This window comes from Lepeophtheirus salmonis, chromosome 14 (genome assembly GCF_016086655.4).
Source record: "Lepeophtheirus salmonis chromosome 14, UVic_Lsal_1.4, whole genome shotgun sequence".
In the NCBI taxonomy this organism is placed as follows: domain Eukaryota; kingdom Metazoa; phylum Arthropoda; class Copepoda; order Siphonostomatoida; family Caligidae; genus Lepeophtheirus; species Lepeophtheirus salmonis.
This window is the reverse complement of record NC_052144.2, coordinates 37,084,903-37,108,067: the sequence shown is the minus strand read 5'-3', so window position 1 is coordinate 37,108,067 and position 23,165 is coordinate 37,084,903. Positions and strand designations below refer to the sequence as shown.

The window sequence follows — 23,165 nt, the reverse complement described above, 5'->3', positions numbered from 1 at the left end:
TATTGCTCCATAGAAGTTAGAAGTCAGGGTACTACAGTAACAAAAAATATATCAAATACGTTTTTTTACATTTTGATATGAGTAATAATGGTTCGAGACAAGAAGAATGACGACGTATCTCACTTTTTTATTCATATGATAATGATACCTCCTTAATATTCACCCTCACAAGGCTCTTTTCGCCCAAAGAGTTTGATAGCTCTCTGGACGTTCTGGTGTGAAACCCTGAAATCTCTTACATGGGTCCTTGTGGACATAAGGAGATTGGCGCGGGCTGTTTTTGTAACTCCTCTGAGTTTAGTTTTGACTTTTTAACTACTGAGCTTTTCTTTCTGTCGAACGTTTCGTTTTCTCTACTTGTACGTAATCTAGAGAGCTCAAGTCTGTTTTGTTTTGCAGCTTATTGTTTATGCTTCAATATATCGAAATATGAATTAATTTCACTTATTTGATAATATTATCAGATCATTCTTTTCTTCCTTTTCCTCTCTCACGAAATTGCAAATAATACATAAATATGTATAATATTCTATATCCACAGGATATGACATAAAGTTTGTTTTAAATAACTTGTGTACAATCCATATATGCTTACATAGGTATGTATAAACTATTTATAAATATATATACCAATAGGTATATATATATATGTTATGTATGTATAATGTATCCCTGAGAGAGAAATAAAAAGTTAGTTCTCTCTCCAACATTTGATAATTATATTAACAATTTCATTATATTGTTACACTCTCAGACTACATACCTACATACTTCTTATTATTATTGTTTTACTCCCCATTGCTCCTTCTTCGCATCTCAAAAAAGTTTCTTTATTTTTCATGTTCCGTTATGTACACATGTTTCTTTCTTTCTTCAACATCAAATAAGTTATTTAATTGTTGATTACACATTTGATTGTTTGTTGTTTCCATCAATATTAGTCTTATTTAAATAATGATGATAATACATAATAATGCTATTAGCAACGCCATGAGCAGGGGTACCAAACACGTTATCTCATCCCCCTTGTTGATGATTAATCCTTTTAACACATGTATGTAAATTTGATTAAGATACAAGGGACTCTTCTACTCTACCTACACTAGTGTTGAGACTCGGAACAAGAGCCAATTTTTTTCGGTTCGGGCTTAACCCCAAAAGGACCATTGGAATATATACAAGGTGTGTTCAAAATGTGAGGGGATTTGCTATTTATTTATCAATATTTATGTTGTCCCCTTCAAAGTCATCCCCCTCAGATACAATACACTTGTAGCCAAGCCTTTTTCAATCCTCAAAGCACATCTTATAAGCCCTTTCCGCTATAACCTACAGCTTCTTCCAGCAATGCAGTATTTATATCCTTATGTGTTGTAAATTTCTTCGGTTTTTGGAAGAACATAAAGTTACTTGGAGCCAAATACGGTGAATATGGTGGCTGAGGCATGATTGTGGCGTTGTTTTTGGCCGAAAAGTGGTTAGACTCTTTTGTTCAAAATGTAGCAGTTTTGGGACAAACTTTGCTGGCACTTGTCTCATGCACAAAATTTATGACACGAGCCAACCCATATGTCAATATCCTAAGCAGCTTCTCTGATAGTGGTTTGACAACCGTCAAACCACATTTTTTGTACAAAATTGTTTGTACAATAACAATTTTCTTCACTGCTTCAACGTTTTCATCTGTTGTTGACGTGCTTAGGCGTCGAGAGCGAGGTTCGTCATTGGAATCGTTCCCTCCATCTTGTGAGAGTAAGTACAACTTGTAAACATTATATTTTACTCAGAACAGTTTCACCGTATGCCATTGTCAACATTTCAAGTGTTTTGGAGCACATCATTTCATTTTTTTATACAAAATTGGATGCAAATTCTTTGATCCATTTTTTTCAATAGGAAAATGTCGCTGAACACGCAAAATATTTATGCCTCTTAAAAAAAAAAACTAAACCTATCATATAGCAGGAACAGTAGATATGTGTTCGTGGCAAGTGAACTTTAAAAAAAACCAACCCTCCAAATCTACTTTGGCCGCGAAATTTGAAAATTCATCTTACTTTTTATACCCACATCTATGTTCCATTTAAAAAAAAATGTGGATATATAACCAAGAATAACTTGTTGAACGAAAGTTTTATAACCGGAGTAGTAGCGTGTTATTCCATATGTTATCGTTAACTGAAGCATTTAAAAAGATTTATATGGCAAGGAATTAGAGTACAGCTCAGGTGGATCTTACTCCACTAATTTGTCTATTTAGTCCAGTTCTAGGTATGTTATGGACAAGAAAACATTATAATAATATGTAATAGTATATAACTTTACAAGCCTAAGCTACTAAGTGATACGTACAAGTATATGTTCAATTTGGAAGGAATGATTTTATCATCTATTCACAAAATATATGTTCAATTTCAATAAAAGTGAATGATTTTTTTTTTTTTTTTTAATTTTCCCCCACTTATATACAGGGTGATCCATAAGTCTTAGGACAACAAATTCAACTTAACATTTCTCATAGACGGGTGTACATTTTTTAATTCTGTTTGTTCCATATGATTTAACGTAAGACACAGCCCACATCTTTGTTTGTTGTTAAACAAAAAAAAATTGAAAACGTGTTCTTGAGTCTCTAACGACGACATCATGGATACGAAGCACGCCATCATTTTACTTCATTTGGAAGGGACGAGCTGGTAGGGCCATTAGCAAGTCCCTGAAAGACCTTAATGTGTCCAAGTCATCGGTCGATATATATCAAGTGGTAGAAAGAGACTGGGCGTGTCGATGACAGGCCCAGGAGGGGTTGTCTGGGGTCCATGAGTATACTCAGGCTGATCGAGACAAGAAAGTTGAAAATCAGCCACAAATAGAAGCGTTCCATGAGAAAGATGGCTTATGAGGCTGATGTGTCAGGAAAAATCATGCGTAGGTTGGTCAAAGAGGACCTGAGTATGAAACTTGGTTGAATTTGCTTATGAAATTCCTCAATTCTTTTACGCACGTTTCAACCTTTTGGACTGACGAAAAGGTATTTACCGTGGAGCTGGCTTGCAACAGCCACAACTATCCGGGGCTTGTTGGGAGCATCGAGAAAATTTCCCTCAGCGCGAGTGCAGTATCTTCAGGGGCCAAAATGCGGCGTCTCAATGGTAATAACCACCTGCAGACGTTCTTGATCTTCATTCCCAAGGGTATGAAGATCAATCAACGTGTCTATTTTGACATGTTACAGTTCAAAGTATTTCCGTGGATCTTGGAAAATCACTAGAAAGTGTATTTCTGCTTCAAGCACATACTACAAAGTTTGTGCAAAAGTCGTGCCAAACCACTTTTGAGCACTTTTGGTGCAAGGCTCCTTAGATCTCAACGTAATGGACTTCTCCATATAGTCAATGCTGGAGAGGGAGATGTGACTTCTTACTGTAGCGTCGACGTCTTGAGGGCCGCCATTGTGTCTGCATAGGACAATTTGTGAGAGAAGACCATCTGTACAGCGAGTAAAGAAGTTCTTAAGCGTCTAAGACCTGAAGTTGTCGCAAATAGGGGCTTGCGGGATGAGCTGGTACTCATTTTGAAGGAAGTATTATCTTGATTGCTTTGGTGTTAAATATGTTTCGGGAATATATATTCGTGTATTTTCTTGGCTGTTGAATTTGTTGTCCTAAGGTTTATGGATCAACCCGTAATAAATGACGCATATTAATGCTAAAAACATATTATTATTATTTTTTTAATTTGCGAGAAAATTATAAACAGTCATCTTAATAGGGATTGATCTCTGTTCATTGCTATAGACTCAGGCGTATTTTTAGTTGACGTTATTATGATATGCTTCTTGATGAATAACGATAATGGAGTATTTACCCAAAGTTTTTTTAGAAATCAAAATGTCGTCACCATATTCTATATTTATAGGAATTTTTACATGTTTTGAGGTAATTATCAACTAATCTAGGGATATAATTTGATCCAGATTCAGGAATATTATGCTCCTCAGTCATTCATAATTATACTTTCCTAATAGGAGATTTTGCATCTACATAATGCATTTTGTTTATGGAGCACCAACTTACCTATATTATATTAGGTAACCTTTTCTATGAAAAGAATCGAAAAAAGCCCAAAATCAGCTGGTAGTTACCCAGTTTTTTTTAATCATTGTAAACATCTTAAAAGGAACTAATTCTAATTTAACTACTTAACATTCAAAACACTGATTAGGAGAAAAGAAGAAGGAACATCGACAGCTGTCAACAGTGCGTTAACGAGGTAACTCCATGAGAGGTAATTTACCATGGCAAAATATATTTAGAAAGCATGTTGAATTCCTGAAAATAAACAAAGTGAAACGTGGAAAATCAAAGGATCGAAAATTGACCTACTAAAACAATTTTATTTGACTTTTTTTTCTTTCTCTTTTTGGCACAAAAAATGGTACATTTTTAAATTCTTTTTGAAGCACAACATTTAAAAAAAAATAGTATTTGGTAAAAAAAAACATAAGCTATATCCTTGGAAAAAAAACTCAAAGGACCGCCGTATCAATTAATTTTGGATGTCAAGCTTCTAAAATTGCACTTGAATGAGAGTTATTTTACCTGTTATTTAGTTCAATGAGACCACACATCAATATCTGCACTTTATCCTACAATATTTTCACAAAATAGAGAAATACAAAAAATACGGCAAATCAAATGATAGCTATCTATTATTTGATAGATAATCAAATCTCTCTCATCCTTAGAGCATATTAGAACTCTAAGGATTGTGACAAGTTTTTTGACTTTACTTTTTAATGCTTTTGTCGAGTGCCCTTTGGTTTTCTTTTTACCTGATTTTGTTTCTCTTAATATGGAAAATAATTGCCTTAGAGGCAACAATTTTGTTCGGCTCGCATAAAAGGTAAATACGAAAAATCTCTGAAAATCGGGCATGAAATTTTTATTTTTTGAGTACCAAAGCTTTTATTGTCAATAAATGGAATGTGGAGAATTAATTTATAGAGTAAACTTGAGAGGAACAGTTTTGTCCTCTGCAACAAGATATGGTGTTTTTTCCTTGAATTTACCAAGGATGAGTGGTGGTTTCTAGGACCATGCTATTGACATTGTCAAATATAAATTGTCATCCTCAACTAGGTATATGACTACTTTAAAAAACAATTGTTTGGAGTTATGAACGCTTTCATCGAGGGAGATCAATTGATTGATTGCTATATTTTGAATTGTTTAATGTAGGATTCTTTTCTAGAACTTTTTACTCGTTGGAATGTTTTATTGGGAAGGAGATCTAATTTTAAGTTAAAATGCTCATTTATGTTAATATAACGCAATTCATTCTATTAATTCATATTATATTATATTATTTTTTCTTTATATCTACATCTATGATATGAATAAAGGTAAAAAAAGAACAAAAAACTTGTCAATTACTACTAGAATTGAATATTGACTGTGAAAGATTTTATTTTGTTGACTTGTGTAGTTATTTATCCAAGTAGGTAGAGCCAACATCCAAAGAAGCAATAAAACACCAAATAAGTAAATAAACAGTAAACATCGTTTTTAGTCTTTAATCAAGGGAGTTCCTTCGAGCAATATACGTACACACATATGTATCGATTTTTCCCCTTTCTCTTTAAATGCAATTAATGAATTAATTGGCTTATACTCTAAAACATTACTTGAACAAATAAACAGCAAAAAATAAAAAAGGTTCGATAAGCTATGAGCACACAAATATAATTACAACATAGTTTTATAACAAGATATGTATAAATAAATACGAATATTACCATGGGAATAATTTCCGTCATTTTCATCCTCTGCATTGTTATTCTGATATATCTCATCTGTAGAATAGGAGGGTGGGAGGTCATCCAGACTGTATCGACGCCTAGCGGATAGACGGTCATCATGAACCTTACCATTGTAGCGAGTTCTTGCTCCAAAGCCTTAAAAAATAATATAAATATGTACAAAATATATTAATACATCAACGCAAAAATTAACTAAAATATTTTTTTTTATATTACATTGATATTCTTTGACAAATTATGGTCAATCTCTATCAATATATTATTTTGGTTACTTCGCAAATTAAACTCAAACTAGTAAAAGTTAATCGACAAAATGACAACATACGAAATTGATTGATATTATTTAAACAAGATCATATCGAGGCCAAATTAAGCGTCTCATAAATCAAACGAAAGCTTTCAAGGCTCACTGTAAAATGATTGTAGTACAAATGTTGCCGACAAAATTGTTGGAAGAATGATAGAATTATACACTAAAAATATTTCAATACATACACCAACAAAAACTCACTATGTAATTAATTCAAAACAAAGATAAGATAGGTAATAAAATTAGTAAAATAAGAAAAACAAAAATAAATAAGAATCGGCAAGGATTCGAATAGATGAATTACTAATCACTTCTCCCTTAGTAATTATCATTAGAAATGTTGGATTATTCATACTAGAAAAGACTCATGTATTGACGAACAAACATACTATGAGGCAAGAGCATAATTCCATCATTATACCAAGAGAGAAAAAACATTTAATGCATTTTATCGTAATAAATATTGCATATTTTGATTTAGAAAATTTAAAGGGAACATCAATTTCAGCCAAAAATAAACACTGAAGACATATAAACTTGATTTATTTATAGATTAAGCGAAATATCATAGAGGCAAAATAGTTTGAGGCAAAATTATGTATTTTTGGATAATTTGAATGTGTCCTAGATGCTTAGGTAAACGGCTGTTATGTTTTTTTTTAAATCATAAAATAGTTTGATTCCCCGATTATAATTTTAGGTTTGGGAAACTGTTCTGTCCTTTTATCTAATTAATTATATCTTGTTTATTATTGATTATTGAATATATGTATATATGAACTATATATTAAACATATCATATTTTCTTCATATATTATGTACAATAATCAAATCCCTTTTCAAAGGTTGTTTAAAGAGGTTTGGCGTTTCTTTTTTATCAATTGATAGGTACTTGCGTGTTGATGAAGCGATCAAAACCTTTTAGTAATTGGATTTTTTATATATATATATATCTCTTTTTTGGATGAAAGGAATGGAAATTTGCATTACATAGCATAACCTATTTAAAGAGTTGTGTGAATGAATAGAAGGAATTTCCCCAAGTTAATGATTGATGTTACTCTCTTCTGTTATAGAATATAAAAATTATATTCATAGAAGTAAAAACTTTACGGTCCAAACTTTTTCATTGTGTGTATATTTTATATAAAAACATACATTGTCTTATTATTCTTCTTCTTAGAGAAGAAAAAAATTGGAATATGAAAACAAAATAACCGAAAAAAAAACCAATCGTTTAACTCAAAAATAAGAGGGTCGATAGTATGCAGTCTCTTTACCCGAAACCAGCTGTCAATACTTTTTATACACATAATATATAAATAGAATGTTATGATTGGGAAGACAGGAAAAAAGGATTCTCTTCATTAGATGAACTTTATTCATTTGTATCATCTCTGTATATATTTTGCCTCAATTACTCGGCGCTGGTTGACACAGACACGCAATAGTTTTTCTACGAATCAAATTTGAAGCAATCTGTTCAATTTTATAACTGTTTCCGAAGCTAAGAACGTTTCCAATTAGTATTGTGTAGGTCCTTATCTAAAACTGAAGACTGTGACCTAGTCTAGTCCCAATTGTTCCTCTATAAAAAACGTAAAATCGATCCCTTGAGACGTCATTGAGGGTGTTTTTTTCTGTTTTAATTATTCAATTATATAATATAATTAAGTAAAAATTTAAGGGAAGAAAAACGTAGACAGTCAATTAATGATAATTTTATCATAAATGTAGGAAAGTTTAGTGACTTTTTTAATATTCTGGTTAATCCATACTTTGTTTATAAACAAATTATAATAAAAATTTATTTATCTTGTCATCATGCGTGAGCAATAAGCCAAAAGGCAGTCCATTTCAGATCTTCAAAAAAGCTGAAGTTGAGGTGGCAAGGATTATGAGCATTGTGAAGTGCTCTAGGAGCCTCGTTTTCAAGGTGGCCAAGATGTAGAATGATATAGAATACCTCTCCAGGAAAGCAGAAATTGATGGGTACAATTTAAAAAGAGATCCAGAGTTCCTTCTCAGCAGATGATCAAGGATTACCCCACCAAATGGAGCTGTAAAGTTCTACTTAAAATTGTCCTCATACGCGACGACTCCACGACACTTTCTTTGTTGATGAAGTCCAGGAGGCTCGAGAGGCATAGAGATGAAACTCCTTTTTTACCAGACTTTTATCCACTGGACTTTGCTCTGTGGGTCACTTTGTAGAGGGAAACCAACAAAAATCCAGACCGAAATGTGGACTCACTGAATAAAATGTGTCTATGAAATATTTCGGTGAATTTTATTCTTTGTAATAAACTTTCTAGAATAACTTGAATAAACAAGCGTGTAAACTTTAGTTGGATCCTTCATTTAATTTGATATGGCCTTTCAAATAGTATTTATGGATTTCTAATTATTTCATTGTGATGAAGAATAACTACTAATATTTATCTAAACGACAACGTGGACATTTATAGCACTTTTTCTTTTTGCCCAATTTATCCATGCTGGTTTAATTAGATTCGCCAAATTTTAAAAGAACATGTATGTCTGCTATAGTTTGAACCTATTTAAACGTATATCCTTATAGTAATCAATAGTGTTTCACTTAGTTGTATTTCAATGCAACTTGTCAAATGTTTCAAAAACACACTTAACTTTTGAACTGTTGTTTGTAACATTTGACAACTTGAATTTGAGTTCGAAATTACCAAAATTAGACTTATTGTTACTTTTAAATAAATAAATAACTGGACTTTTCTTAATGTTGACTTTTTTAAAGTTCTATGTATTATAGTAGTTTAAGATATAATCAGATGAATATTATGGATCACTGATTAGTATTATAGATCTGTGACATTTCCTTTCAAAAATTATTCTATGCCCTTCTCTAATTACAAAAAACATGCTTGATTTGAAGTGTAATTTTATGAAATAATGACAAACAATAAACACTGCAAGGAAAATAACAGTCCTTGTAACAACTGTCTTCTTTGTACTGAGTGTTACAATATCTCAAATTTCTACTCACTGAGAGATTTTGGAATTTGGATAAAATTATATGAACTGATGGGAAAATAATCGATTACTCAAATAGTGTTAGTTACAGAAAAAACATTGAAAAACTGACGGAATTGCTACAAAAATATTGATCCTCCGAAAAATAAGTTTTATAGCCTTTAAACAGTTTCAATCCAACATATGGAAGAAAAGTTTACAAAAATTATAGACTTTTGTTTTAAAAAATCTGTATTATATTAAATAATTAGCTATAAATTTTTTAATATTCTATAAAAATGGACTGTTGTAACTGGTCTGGATCTTTCCTACAATTTGCGACAGTTATAAAAATAATTTCAGAGTTATTTGTTATAGAAATTAACGAAAATTTGTTTGACAATAAATAATAATATAAAAGAAACTAAATTTTTAGGAAAATCCTTCTATCTGGCTTTTATGTTAAAAATCTAGATATTTAATTCATATTGAAGAACTAAGTGCAAAAAGAACGTATTTAAGGTTAAAACCCCCATTTTATGGGAGAGCCATTTGAAATTTCATTGCATTTTAAAGAAAAAAACAATGTTTGCTAATCCAATCATAATTTAATGGATTAAGGGAAAACAGCTATCTTAATTCAATAATATCATATGGCTCACTCTCTCCTTTTCATTATTGTACGAGCGCGGAAGGAGGGAGCGAGACAGTTGGTATCCCTGAATTCAATTTTGGCATTATAAATACGTTTGACTAAAGTTACGTGCTTTATTTATATTGGAGTGAGATACTTTTTGTGTAAAAATTACTAATTAAGACAAGTCTTAGTAAATTCAGAAGGATATTTTTAGTTTCAGATGATGCATTTAGAATAAGATAGATACATCAACTGAATAAGCTGTCTGTTTGATCAAGGAAATATTCTGACCCCAAAAACTGGATGGTCATTTTTTGATTATTTTTTAATGAATAAGATGAAACATATCAAATTATGTCACATAATGAGAATCATTAGTTATATTTTTCTAGTTTTTAAAACAGACATTAGTCCAAAATCATTTTAGCAGCTCTCAAAAATATCCAACTAAATGACCAATTAATCACATAATTTTATAAGGGAGCATAGAAATAACAATACATTTTTATGCAAAATAAAAAGAATAATTACATAACTTCTTATTAAACTTTTGATGAAGATCATATGTGGCCTATCAACACAAAAGCAAATTAGAATGATTGAGTGCGAAATATAATTGTTTATTACTATAAAATGCATTAACTTTTTCAAGGAATTAGACCAAAAAAAGGCCTTAAAATGATCATTTGTGTTTCAAAAAATTCAAAATCTGTGTTTTTACTTGGAATTTTTTTTCTGTAATCCTTAAATACAGTTTATTTTCTGTTGGAATAAAGGCCCAAAATTTCAATCCATACACCAACAGAATCTCACTATGTAATGAATTTAAACGAGAGACAAAAAACCACGAAAATGATTCGAATAGAAGAAGTTCTAATCTTCACGTTATTAATTAATTATAAGTAGACCTGATGGATTATTCAGACTAGAAAATCCTCATGGATTGACGAACCAGCATAATATGAAGCAAAAGTATAGTTCCATCATTATTTTAAGAAAAAAATAACATTTAATACATTTCATAGTTATAAACATTAAATATTTTAATTAATAAATTCAAAGGAAACGTCAATTTTGAATAAAAATTAATATATCGACGTATAAACTTCCTATATTTATATATTAAGGGAAAATTATTTAAGGCAAAGTCAGGCCTCGTTTTGTAAAACTTATCATCCACATGGAACAACCCCCTCTTAAATAGTTAATTAGGGGGGATTAAGTCAAGTTACAATGTTTGCTTGACAATAAAGTCCAGGACTAATTTATCACAGGAAGCAAATCTGGAAAACATCATTTATTCTATGGAGGCAAGGCAACATTGGGTAGAAATTTACGAAGGTAAAATAGTTTAAGACACTTTTATTAATCCCCATATATATCTATGATCAAAAATTATTTAAAAAAAGCAGGTGCGCCCATTAACCACTAGACAAATCGCACATACCTAGATTTGAGTCAGAAGTGAATGAACTTAAAAGGAAGTCTAATCAAGTCTATTAATGTAGTATATATGTATACCGGGATATAAAATAGTTAATAATAAATATACTGTATGTATGTATACCAACATAATTAAGAAGAGGAATGATTCGGATTCAAGATGGAGAATTAGAAAGGAATTTCAATTCACTTTTCTTTCTTATTTTTCTCTTTTATTCCTAAAAAATAACTGTGAGTATTTTTAAGGGAATACATTTTATATATATATATATATAAATGAACGTTCATTATTAAAGATCTTTGTTCCTACGTTCCACCTCTTCTCCTCACCCTTTCTCTGTAAGACAGACTTACATATTGGTAGGTATGTTGGTAAATGGTATGTAGTCAAAAGTAAGTACATAATACATCCTTCTCCAGAAGGTTCTTCAACCCTAATTTGTATATATATTTTTTCAATTTTATTGTGCCTCTCTTTACGTGCTTCTCTTCTTTTTCAAAGTGCAGTTAATTAGGGTTTGATTTATACAATAGAAATTGGAGTGAAAGCTTGTTCTTCTTTTTCTCCTTCCACTCCCCCCTCTTCCAAATACACAACCTACCAATACCATTAACCTTATTACACAACCATATATATATATACATCTGTAACAAATGTATGGATTTCAAATAGCAATATGGTTTTATAACTTATAAGACTCTACTACACCTAAATAAAACCAGGATAAAAAATGTCAATGTAGCAGAAAAAATATGTGGGGAGATTCTTTAAGTTTGCTCGCACATCACACTTTCACTTTTTATCTTAAAATTAAAGACAGCAACAGGGGATAGTTGAAATTCAATCCGGGCAAGCTTTTAGTAATAAGGAAATAACTGTGTAAAGTGAAGAATATATTATTGGAGTAGATCGGAAAAGAGGGATATCGACTCAATCGATGACAATTGCTCGAATAAGTTTCCACGTAGGATAAGAAAATTATTGGAGTTTGTACAGTATATTTCTATTTATGTACAGGGAGCGGGGATCAGATTGTCGCCTAATTTAAACCTTGATAACTTGAAAACGACATTATCAAATAAAAACCGGTTACCAAATAGGAAAGCTATTCTTGTCAGCTGACGATACGTTGTTCAGTTAGCATCATGCCGTCATCATATGAGGAGATAAAGAGCTATAAGTGGAACGAGGAGCTTTCGAGGTCCGCCGTAGTCATGGCATTGGTTAATAATGGAGGTGAAATCTCCAATTCAACGATTGCTTCAACCTTAGGAGTGAATTTACGGACTGTTCAACGTATCTGTAAGAAGCTAGAGGACACCTTGGATGTTGATGCCACCATAAAGAGGGCACCCAAAAGGGAGGGCGCCGACAGGAAGGTCAGGGACACCGACTTTGTCGACAAGGTGAAGAAGATGGTTGAGGATGACCCTACCAGGTCCATGAAGGCCATGGCGAGGGATCTGGGCTGGACACAGGCCCTGGATGTGGCAACAAGACTCAGCACCCTGCCATGTGTTCAAAATCTCCATGCAGTGGTTAACCGAGAACTGTTATGACGTCGTAGCCAAGGATTTGTGGCCTCCTAACTCTCCCGACCTTAATCCTTTGGACTATTTTGTCTGGGGCTATGTCGAGAGACATACCAACAGACATCCCCATAGCACCAAGGCCAGCCTGATGGACTCCATCAAGGAGGTATTCGGCAACATGGTCAATGAGATGGTCAGAAGAGCCTGCGGCCGGTTCAGAGGCCGTATTGAGGCCGTTATTGATGCCAACGGTGATTATATCGAATGAAGGGCTACTCTATGCCTATATGCTCGTCATAGTTTTGATTTTCAATAAAAAAGTTAAAAAATGTATATTTTGTGTTGTTTTTTGTAGAAAAATAGTTTAGCGACAATTTGATCCCCGCTCCCTGTATGCTTATAGTAATTTTCTGTTTAAGGAGTTAGTCGATTTGATGGCATCGAAGATCCTATCCAAGATACTTACTACGTTCATCCTATAGTTATAGATCGACTCCGAGACCCCCTCCCCCCCCCCTGTATACTTCATGAGCCCAAGTTACAACCTCTTTAAAGATTTATCTTTCATGTGCCTCTAAAGTGTTAATCATTGGAATATCTCGAAAAAGTCGAGATCCTTTCCTCCTTTTCAAATAATATATTCTTCGCTTTTACTATCAAATATATTGAATATATATTTGAATTTCAAGAATCTACTGTCGCTGTCTCTAACTTCGAGAAAAAAAAGAAAGTTTCACTTGTGTTAAACTTATACAACGTCTCTAAATATGTTTCCAAAGTGTACCGACAGTTTATTAGACTTCCTTGTATCTAAAATTCCATGGCCCAAAGCAGTAAAAAAATCACCAACTACTGTAAAACTCTAAGGATTTGACAATTTTCTAAGTTTTGCCTGAAATTTAGTTACATAATAAAATGCGACAAACCCCATGAGGATAACATCAAAAAAAAAATATATATATATACATATGTATATGAATAATTAAGTTTGTAATGATGTTATCAAATTGCTTTGTTCAAGTAAATGAAACTCGCTTTGATTTGCATTACAGCATGCATAAAATGATTTTAAGTATATTTTGTACTTAACATATTTATAAAAAAAAATCATAAGCAACCATCAAGCAAAATAACACGCAGATTGTGTATCTGACAGGAACATTAACTAATAACTAAAATAAAAACAAGATTAAAGGAAAAAATTACACATATAAATTTTGATTCAATTTTCTTTAAAAAAATATATATTTTATCCCTGAGGGAAATAATGATTTGATTTTGTAATATTTATATATATTTTTTCTTTTTTTCGTGTCGTTTTTCTTAAAAAGAAGAAAAAAAATATGAAATTATTTGAATTCAAACTGTGTTAAATTAAATACAAATAAGCAAAATACAGTTTGCACATTGGGGAGAGGAAGTAAATCTATTTTCCCTTTGTCAATTGGCAATTCACAGTCATGTAATCTTATTTAGTTACATATATGTCCCGTCAACACAAAATCAATTTTAAATTTATATTCAAAATGTTGAATCTTAATTGTACTTGTATTTTTCTTCGATTCATTATCAGTTGTACATAAAACCTTACCATAATAACAAAAATTTGGAAATGCAGAATATTTTTCATTTTATTTCTATTAACAAGAAAATAACCATCAAACGTACAAAATAAAGGTCCTTCATGAACGTGTTCTAATTTGAAAATCTGTAAAATTTCGAGAAAAAATGAAATTTTGATGTTGTTTCTTTACTATTATCGATTTGAATCATATAAGAGGATTTTTATTTTATTAAGTATTATAGAACAGTCAATTATTTTTAGACAATAATTAAACAACTTTTCTCTAACTTGCCTCATGTTATGAGTATTTCAGTTCCAAATATAAATACAAAATATTATCTTCTATATCGCGTATTAAGCACATTTATTTTAATGTAATAATTATTGATAGTTTATTCACATAAATAATCATTAGATATGACATATCCACACTAGGTTCCGCGGTTATTTCTACAAGTGTTTCAATTGATTGCAAAATTATTCCAACATACGAAAGAATAACATCAAAAGATAAAATAGGTAGATAAATTTCATAATACATTAAAAAAAGTCAAGACGTAAAATTAGATTCAAATAAGCCAAATGAGTGTATTTTTTATGGCCAATTGTAAATAATAAATATCATTGTGTTTGTCAATAATGATAAAATATATACTTCGAAAGATAAACAAGAACATGTTAATTTAATACCTGAACCAGAATGTTCCTAAATTGGTCATCATGCTCCCAAATCAACGGTTAGTTCTATATTTACATTTTTAACGTTCACGACTTAGAATATGATTAAAAATTCAGAAAAATAAGCGAAATTTTTCCCATGCGTTGAATGTCTGAAAGTGTTGTTGATGATTTGTCTGTCTATTGATCAATTTTATTATCATCGCGTTGCGGAAATGGTTATCCTAAGAATTGCAGATGAAGATATTATTCAAATAAAAATCAGGAATATTTCATACTCCTGACAGTTCGCAACGGCAATTTTTTTTACGACTCTGCATTTAAAGTATAGGGTGACTGGAAAATGAAGCAAAAAAGTTGCGCGTTATCGTCGAGTTCATCGTGAATTTTTACTACCATATGTGATTCAAAATTAAAGTAAATTCAAATATTTTAACCGGCTCATCACATACGTTACATCAAATACAATAAATTCAGATCATGAAAAAAAAAAGTTGTACTTCCAAAAAAAAGTAAAAATTATGTCCATAAAATTTGTATAGAAAGGTACGTGGCATGCTCACTCTGGGATGCTCTACTATCTTTACAATAAAGCTCTAATCAAGAAAATAGAGAATTGGAGATATCAAAATAAGAGATGGAAGTGATTTGGGAGATATCAAAATAAGAGATGGAAGTGATTTGGGAGATATCGGTGAAAGACCCTACTGCTCATCGAAGATGAATTGGGATGTAGTTTCGATTATTATTATCCCGGATTGGAACAATGCCACTGAGCCTTTTATTAAGGCAATTGTCCTCAAAGTCAAATGATTAGTTTTGTCTTTTTGCCGCTTCGAATTCCCAAAAGACTATGCCATACAGAGCTCTGAACGTGTAGTAAAAGAAGTAACACACGATTCAGCTCAAGTTTATGGATAAGATAGTCTCAGCTGTATCAGAGCAAAATTAAAATCACGTTTGATTTTTCATATTATTGCAAAAAAAAAGTAAAAATAGTAGCAGTTATACATTCATAGTAGGGTGTAGTTTATGTTTCAAATTTTATAAATCTTGAATTGTGAGGGTCACAAATTTTTCTTCTTAGACTAAAGACATCGTATAAAAATTTTGAACGGTTTAAAAAAAATATTTAGAGGTAGCTCAACGGCATTAAAGATTGAAATTATAAGATTTTTTGCAAAAATGAGTATCTTTACCTAAATATCATCTAATCTCTTCTTGTTAGAACAAATCTTATAATACAAGAAGTTCAGCAAAATAAATTTTCTAGCGAAAACATATTACAATTTTTTCAATAAAGTTTTGTGCTAATTAGTCAAAAAGAGAAAAGACTACCAAAACTTGCATTTTTTCCTTCCTGTCCATCTGATACTCGTTTAAAGAAATGATATACATAGTAAGAATTTATGTGTCCCAAATTACTAGCAACTGTTAATTTATTACTCGAAATAGAAAAATCATTTTAAGTTAGGATAAATTTGACCTTATTCCAACCTTTTACTGACCTTTTTTCGAATAAAAAGACTTGTAATCTAAATTTATTTAGTAATTGGTAATTGAGTATTAAGAAATACTCATTGCATAGATGTTGACCTTTTTCTGACCTTTACTTGATCCATAAAGTCTTAATAGTAAAATTTTAATCAATAAGTTCAGTAATTAAACTTTATTTTATTTCAAAATGAGATAAAATTTCTGAGCACTGCTATTTATGAAGGAAAGTACGTGATCAAATTCAAGAAATGTCCTTTGAAACAGCAAATTCAAATACAGGCAGGACTGCTAGAGCTTGTGTTCTTTTTAAAAAAAGTATATATATTTTACTTCTCGGATGTAGACACCATATTATGGAAATAATCATAAGCACAGCATTGCAGTCTTTTTTTTGGACCTACGTCTTCTCCTCAAGCCTTAAGTGCACTTTATACCTGAATTTACCTCCTTAAATATTCCTCCATTAATGTAGACATATAATTTCAACATTAAATAAAATTATTCAAGCCAAGCACTTATGGTACTGGTCGGAGGAACTTGTTGGATTAGCTCTAGTAGACAGTCATTAAGTTCAGAATCAAAAAGATAGATAATAAAGCCCAAACAAAATTTGAGTAATGAAACTCAAGAAAGGCCGTTCTTTACTCTCAAATGAATTAATTTACAAAAACTTGGAAGATTTTGCTTCAGCAAAATCAAAGAAACTGTTTCAAAGTCTGTACCTCCAAGAGAAATTCCCTTGAGACGATCCTGACTTATGAAATGATGGAGATGACTACCGACAGACTCTTGATAATAACCTTCATTGAAAAGTTTTTAATTATCCTCCTGAACTTGGAGTCGGTCTCATTAAATAATATTGGGGTTTACTAACATCTAATGAATCGCAGCTCCAATTCCTCCTGTAAGTGGTCGAAGAACATGGAAGATTATATGTCCTTGATTAAAGCAAAAATACTCTATTAAAAATTTTCATTTAAAACATATGTGCGATAAAAAATCTTGAAATTTATTTCTTTATATTCAAAATTTAGATGTGTAATAAATTAGGAAAATATATGAAGGTTTTATCATTGAAAGAAAAAGGAAAAAATTATATTTTCTTTACGTTCTGATATTACTTAAGCTTACCCCATAATAATCTTGCTTTAAAATGATAGTTTTCAAATAAAGCTACCCCATAGTAGTTTTAAATTAAGACTACTACAAATATTTTGTATATCTAAGATTAATTTAGGTTATAAAGGCTTTTTTATCGAAAAAAAAAAAAAAAGGTCAAATTTATGGTTATTTAATCTGCTCTGACTACTTCAAGTAATAAATTGAATATTGCTAATGATTTTGTAAAAATAAATTGTAAATATGGATAATATTTCTTTTACGAGCAGACATATAGCCAAAAATGTAAGTAATGGGAAACTTTTCTCTTTTTGAATTAGAACCAAACGTTAGCATAAAAATAAAAATATATTTTCGATTGTAAATTTATTTAACTAAGTTTCTGGTGTTATAAAGTTTGTTGCAACAATAAAAGCTTAGTTGACATATATAACAAAACACTTTTTTTCAATGATTTGGACCCCTTGAGCTACCTCTAAATATTTTTGAAAACCGTTTCAAATTTATATACGATGTATTTCGACTAAAAAGAAAAATTTGTGACCCTTGCAACTTAATATTTCTCTCATTTAAAAAATAGGCTCCACCTTAATCTTTCTTTCCGAAAGGCTATCGAAAAAAAGTCATTTGGCCATATCAAATCATATTTGTCGGGATTTCAATGGCGTTTAATGAAACAACTTTCCTTTATGATTAGATGATTTTAAAGCATTAATGTAAAAGTATGTAAAAGTCTATATATTAAATGCACATGTCCATGTGTGTCTGGGATTCACAGCCAAACCAAGGAATTGATATTGGTAAAATTTTCATGTAGCTTTTTTTTAATGTTCTTTTAATTGGTTAGATGGAGTTGATCTGATTAAGTATAAGTAAACATTATAACATAACATTTACTCCATCTAAACTAGGAATGTTTTGGTGAAATCCATATGCATAAAGTATATTTCTTTCTGTAGGAATCGCCTGGACGCGAATGCACATTGAATTCAAGAGAATAAATTCTCCCTAGCGTGTTGTCGGAGCTACGGTGATTCCATGTAGCCTTTTAAGACTCCAAAAACGGTTCTGATAACCATTTTTTGACCTTCTAGGCCATAACAGCCTTAAAAATACATTTTTTTTAGAAATAGATTTTTTATACTAAACAACGACATCTTCATATAAAACAAGAAATAACCGTAAAATTCTAAGAATTTGCAGACCTTTCTTTAAAGGAGATTATAAGGTTTAGAGAAGGAAAAAAAAAGACTAAGACAAAGGATCTGTGACCATTACATGACAGTTGAGCGAATGGCAGATTAATTCTTAGAATTTAATTGTTCTTATGTTTTTTTTTATATATGAAGCAGAGGAGTCCAGAAATATTATTAATTTCTTAATGTTCTGGGCAACACCGTGAGACATACTCTAGTACGTCTGGGAAATCAACTTATCTATTTGAACAGGTTTCAACTCATTCATAAATATGGCCGATGGGCACCAGCGTGGGAATTATTACCAAGTGGGGGAAGGCAAATTATATAATGATGACTTTATCAGAGACGTCTGTAGTTACTTTTTATGAGAGGGAAGACAATTTTACAATTTTGACAGAAAAGTTATCTTTTTCTTTTTATAAATGCAAAATTTGACAAAAAAAACAACTAAAAAACTTTGGAGATCCACTTGTCAGAAGAGTGTAAATTTTAACGAATAACAATTTAAAAAAAGGGAAATTGATATTTTTTCTCGAAAATGATGACTTTTAAATTGTTTCAGAAGAGGAGAAAAGTTTTTACTGTGATTAATGTAAAAATTCTGCAAAAGTGGTGGTGGTGGTGGTGATTCAATTAAACCTAGGCCCCTAAGGTTCCGGAACCATTGGCACTGGGTAGGCATATGATACTTATATAATTATAATGTATGAGGTTAAGCTTAATAAAATTGTAATTCAATGTCACAAAATCTATAGGCCAAACAGCAAGAAGATTAAAAGTCAGAGGGAGAGAACATTTGGATTTATTCAAGAAAGGAGAATAAGCTACTGTACTACATTTCTCCAGTGCCCGCAAGATGTATTATATGAAATGGAAATCATTGAAAAAGTGACCTTAAATACAAAGGTGATGAGATGGACCATAGATGAAGAGTTGATTCGGAAGTTCAACACAAAGAGAGCAAGGCTAAATAGGTATTAATGAGGAAACTACTAAGAAGAAGAAGATTACTTTTTTTTTTTGATAGAGTAATATATTGCCTGGTTCTCTGTCCTCTACTTAAGTGCTAGATTGTGTGTTTTTATGTTTGATTATTCTTATCAGTTACGATTAGAATGAGTCAAATATATTTTTGTATACTGAAAAAATTGTGTTTTTTTCTTCTTAAAAGTCCAACTAAGAGAATAGTTGATTGTCTTACTCCAAAATAATCTTCAATCTAAATTTTATTATAGAAAAAAAGGACTCATTTAAAGTTATTTAAAAACACTATTTAAAAGTAAAACGAACACATGTTGGGTTTGTTTATCCCACACTCCCATTTTCTGGTGCTTTACATTACGGAAAAATTTCGATAAAAAATATTTCCGGAGATCTCACATTGAATTATTTCATAATAGAGGTTCCTTTATGAAATACAAAAATGATGAGAGTCCAGTATGGAATTGGCATACTAAAAAAAACACCGGACTTCGCATAACTCAGTGTATGGAATTATTCTTAGTTGTATAGTGTGTTAGGTTCCCCTCATATGGCGTTTTTAATATGATGATGATAAACTATAAAGGTAAACAAGAATTTTTGTGTATGACTGTTGATGAGTTCCTTCACACTATGCCTCCATATTCCTATAATAGAAGTGTATAATTTTGCATAAGGGGAGTCTCCTATAAGTATTTGATTTGATATCTAGACTTAAAAACTTTTGGAAATTACTTACTATACAAATTTGCAATTAAAAAAGTTGCTGAATAAATATTGGTTGCCTTTCGATTATTTAAATTTAAATTACTCGATTAAAAACTAGAAAATATCATTTTACAAGTATTTTGTCTGGCATATAATATTTTGAACAATTTATTATGAATAAGATGTGTTTTAAATACTAAATCATACAAAAAAAAAAAAAAAAAAAAAGGAGAAATTGTAAAAAGTGCACATTGAAAAATGATTTCTCCCATTTTGAAAGTTTCAAAACTAAAAAAGTCCTCTTACAATGTGGATTTCATTTAATGTGGATAAGCGAGTACTCCCGGAAATTTTAAACATTTGAAGGGTAGATTTGGAACAATTTCAACAAGTAGTTTCAAAGGCTCATTTTGTAATTACCAAAACAGCTATAGGGACAAAATTTACAATATAATTTTATATCAAGCTTATTGTGTAAAAAATCAATAATTTTGACAATTTTTTTTTTTAAACTGGTTTTGAGGGTACTTATTCCATGGAGAATGAATAATTTAATACTAATATTTAAATTATTCATTATTTGCTATCAGTGGATATAACTTTATAAAAACTCAATCATTAAGGAGGCATTTAGAATAATTGTAACGCTTAGTACATAAGGGAAAGTAGTCACAAGGATTCCTATTTCTTATGTATTGTATATACCGGGTGGTACATTGAAATCTGAACACTTACTAATTCAATAATGTGGGAGGAAAGAGTCTTGTGAGGATAGAGATGCCAATTTTGACACCAACAATGAAATAAACCAATCTCACACGTTGCAAAACTCTCTTTAAATACTTTTAAATGACTCTTTTGCCTCCCTACAGCACTAATGCCAACCTCTTCGACTGCACCTTTTGGGTGCATGCTGAGGGGAAGGTCTGCATTGCCTGCCATCCAAACACAGATGCCCTCAAAGCCACTGTCAGCCAGTTATAGGACACCATGACAGAGGACTACATCCGAAGTGTTTTTCAGGCCTTCCGCCGCCGACTGCAAGCCATGATGGTCTCTAAGGTTGGCTACACTAATGATTCAGAGAGCTTGGGTACACATCTATTTATCATTTTAATTTTGTTGAAATTCTATTGTTAATTAATAAATTATATCTTGATCAAGTGCAAAATTGAAAATGTTCCGATTTTATTGGACCACTCGGTACAATATTGAGACAATAAACGAGCCTGTCAGAAAATTTATTCTATTCCTTTTAATTTATTATATGTCAATTAGAAATATTGATTACTTATTCAGTATATGAACCTTGCTTTTGAATTACTGCCTGCCAACGGTTCTTCAGAGGTGTTGCAGGAGCCGCAAATATTTTTTTTGCTAACTATGTTCCATTCCCCTACAATAGCACGTTTTAAAGAGCTGACATCATTCTAGGATGCTGGATTAATTAACCTTCTTCACCAGATACCGCTATGTAAAATAATCCATAGGATTTAAATCTGTTGAAGAAGGTGGCCAAATTTCCTTATCTCAAAATTGTATATTCGATGCCAACAAATGCTTTGCTTTTTTGGAGGCATGAATGGGTCTATAGCAACTCATCTTAAGATACTCCATGAAAATTTCCTCATTGTTTTCGAACTAATTCCTATTAAATGAGCCATCCTAGTCATTGACTTAACACAGTTTCGATTGATTCTCATATTTACGGATTTAACGACTTAAGGGGTCCTCACAAGGCAAATTCTCTTTTTACAAGGCTTTGGTTGATCACTTCCAGTGTCTTGATAATGTTTTAGATACAATAAATTCCCTAAGATCCATCTAATATCCAAAAAAATTTAGAAGGCTTATTTTCTTCTGGATGTAAGGAAATGAAAGCTTCCCTTTTATTTCCAATCATGATTGACAAAGTATTCTTAAGGATCAAATCTTGTAATGCAATTTTGTTGGGATGGTATTACTTGTCATCACTTAATTTGATTTTTTGTGCCAAAATTTTGCCGAAAAGTTCAAGATTTGCCGCCTATTTAGAAAAATTTGCACGGTTAGTGTACCAATACTTTACTTTTTTATTATTTTATATCTTTTGGCTTCACAGCAAACATTTGCATTAGCTAGAAAAGGGCTCTGTGTAGATGATTGAAGTAAATTTGTCCAATGTAAGACTCATGGTCTTGCAGCATAATCCGAACCAACTTTGATCCAGTATCAGAGTTTCAATGGAGAAACACTATCACTAACTCTTTGAACACGAATAACTTAATTATGATAGAGCACTATAATCGTTACCATCTGAACCCCTGTTGTTCAAAAATTTAAAATTAGTGGAATTATTCCACAAATTTTAATGGAAGATCACATTTTTTCTTTATAAAGTAAAATGATTACCATCGTTTTTAGTTCATAAATTCATATAAGTGCACATATATACTGATAATAGTTGAAATAGGATAAAAAGTAAGTAATAACAATGGTTTCAAATGGTATCCCCGGCCTTAATACAGTTATGAAATTCTGAAACTTTTTTATTAAGCATTTATTCTTTGAAAAAGTGCAACACAGAAAAAAAAATGGAAAGCTAGGCCAGAAAATGCTAACCTTTTTATCTACTAATTCTAAAACCATAGTTTGACTGAAAAAAAAATCAATATTACCAATTCCAGGACCGATTAATATTTGTCTAT

At 31.2% G+C, this 23,165-nt stretch overlaps 1 protein-coding gene across 2 annotated transcripts in view; it reads right to left on the bottom strand.

Moving 5' to 3' along the window:
* LOC121129185 (lachesin) overlaps window positions 1-23,165 on the bottom strand; it is a 60,654-nt gene that overhangs the window by 20,746 nt on the left and 16,743 nt on the right. For both annotated transcript variants that reach the window (XM_040724864.2, XM_071893466.1), the window contains exon 3: window positions 5,798-5,956. In XM_040724864.2, the coding sequence (XP_040580798.1) occupies window positions 5,798-5,956 (159 nt within the window). The remainder of the gene's footprint in view (window positions 1-5,797; window positions 5,957-23,165) is intronic.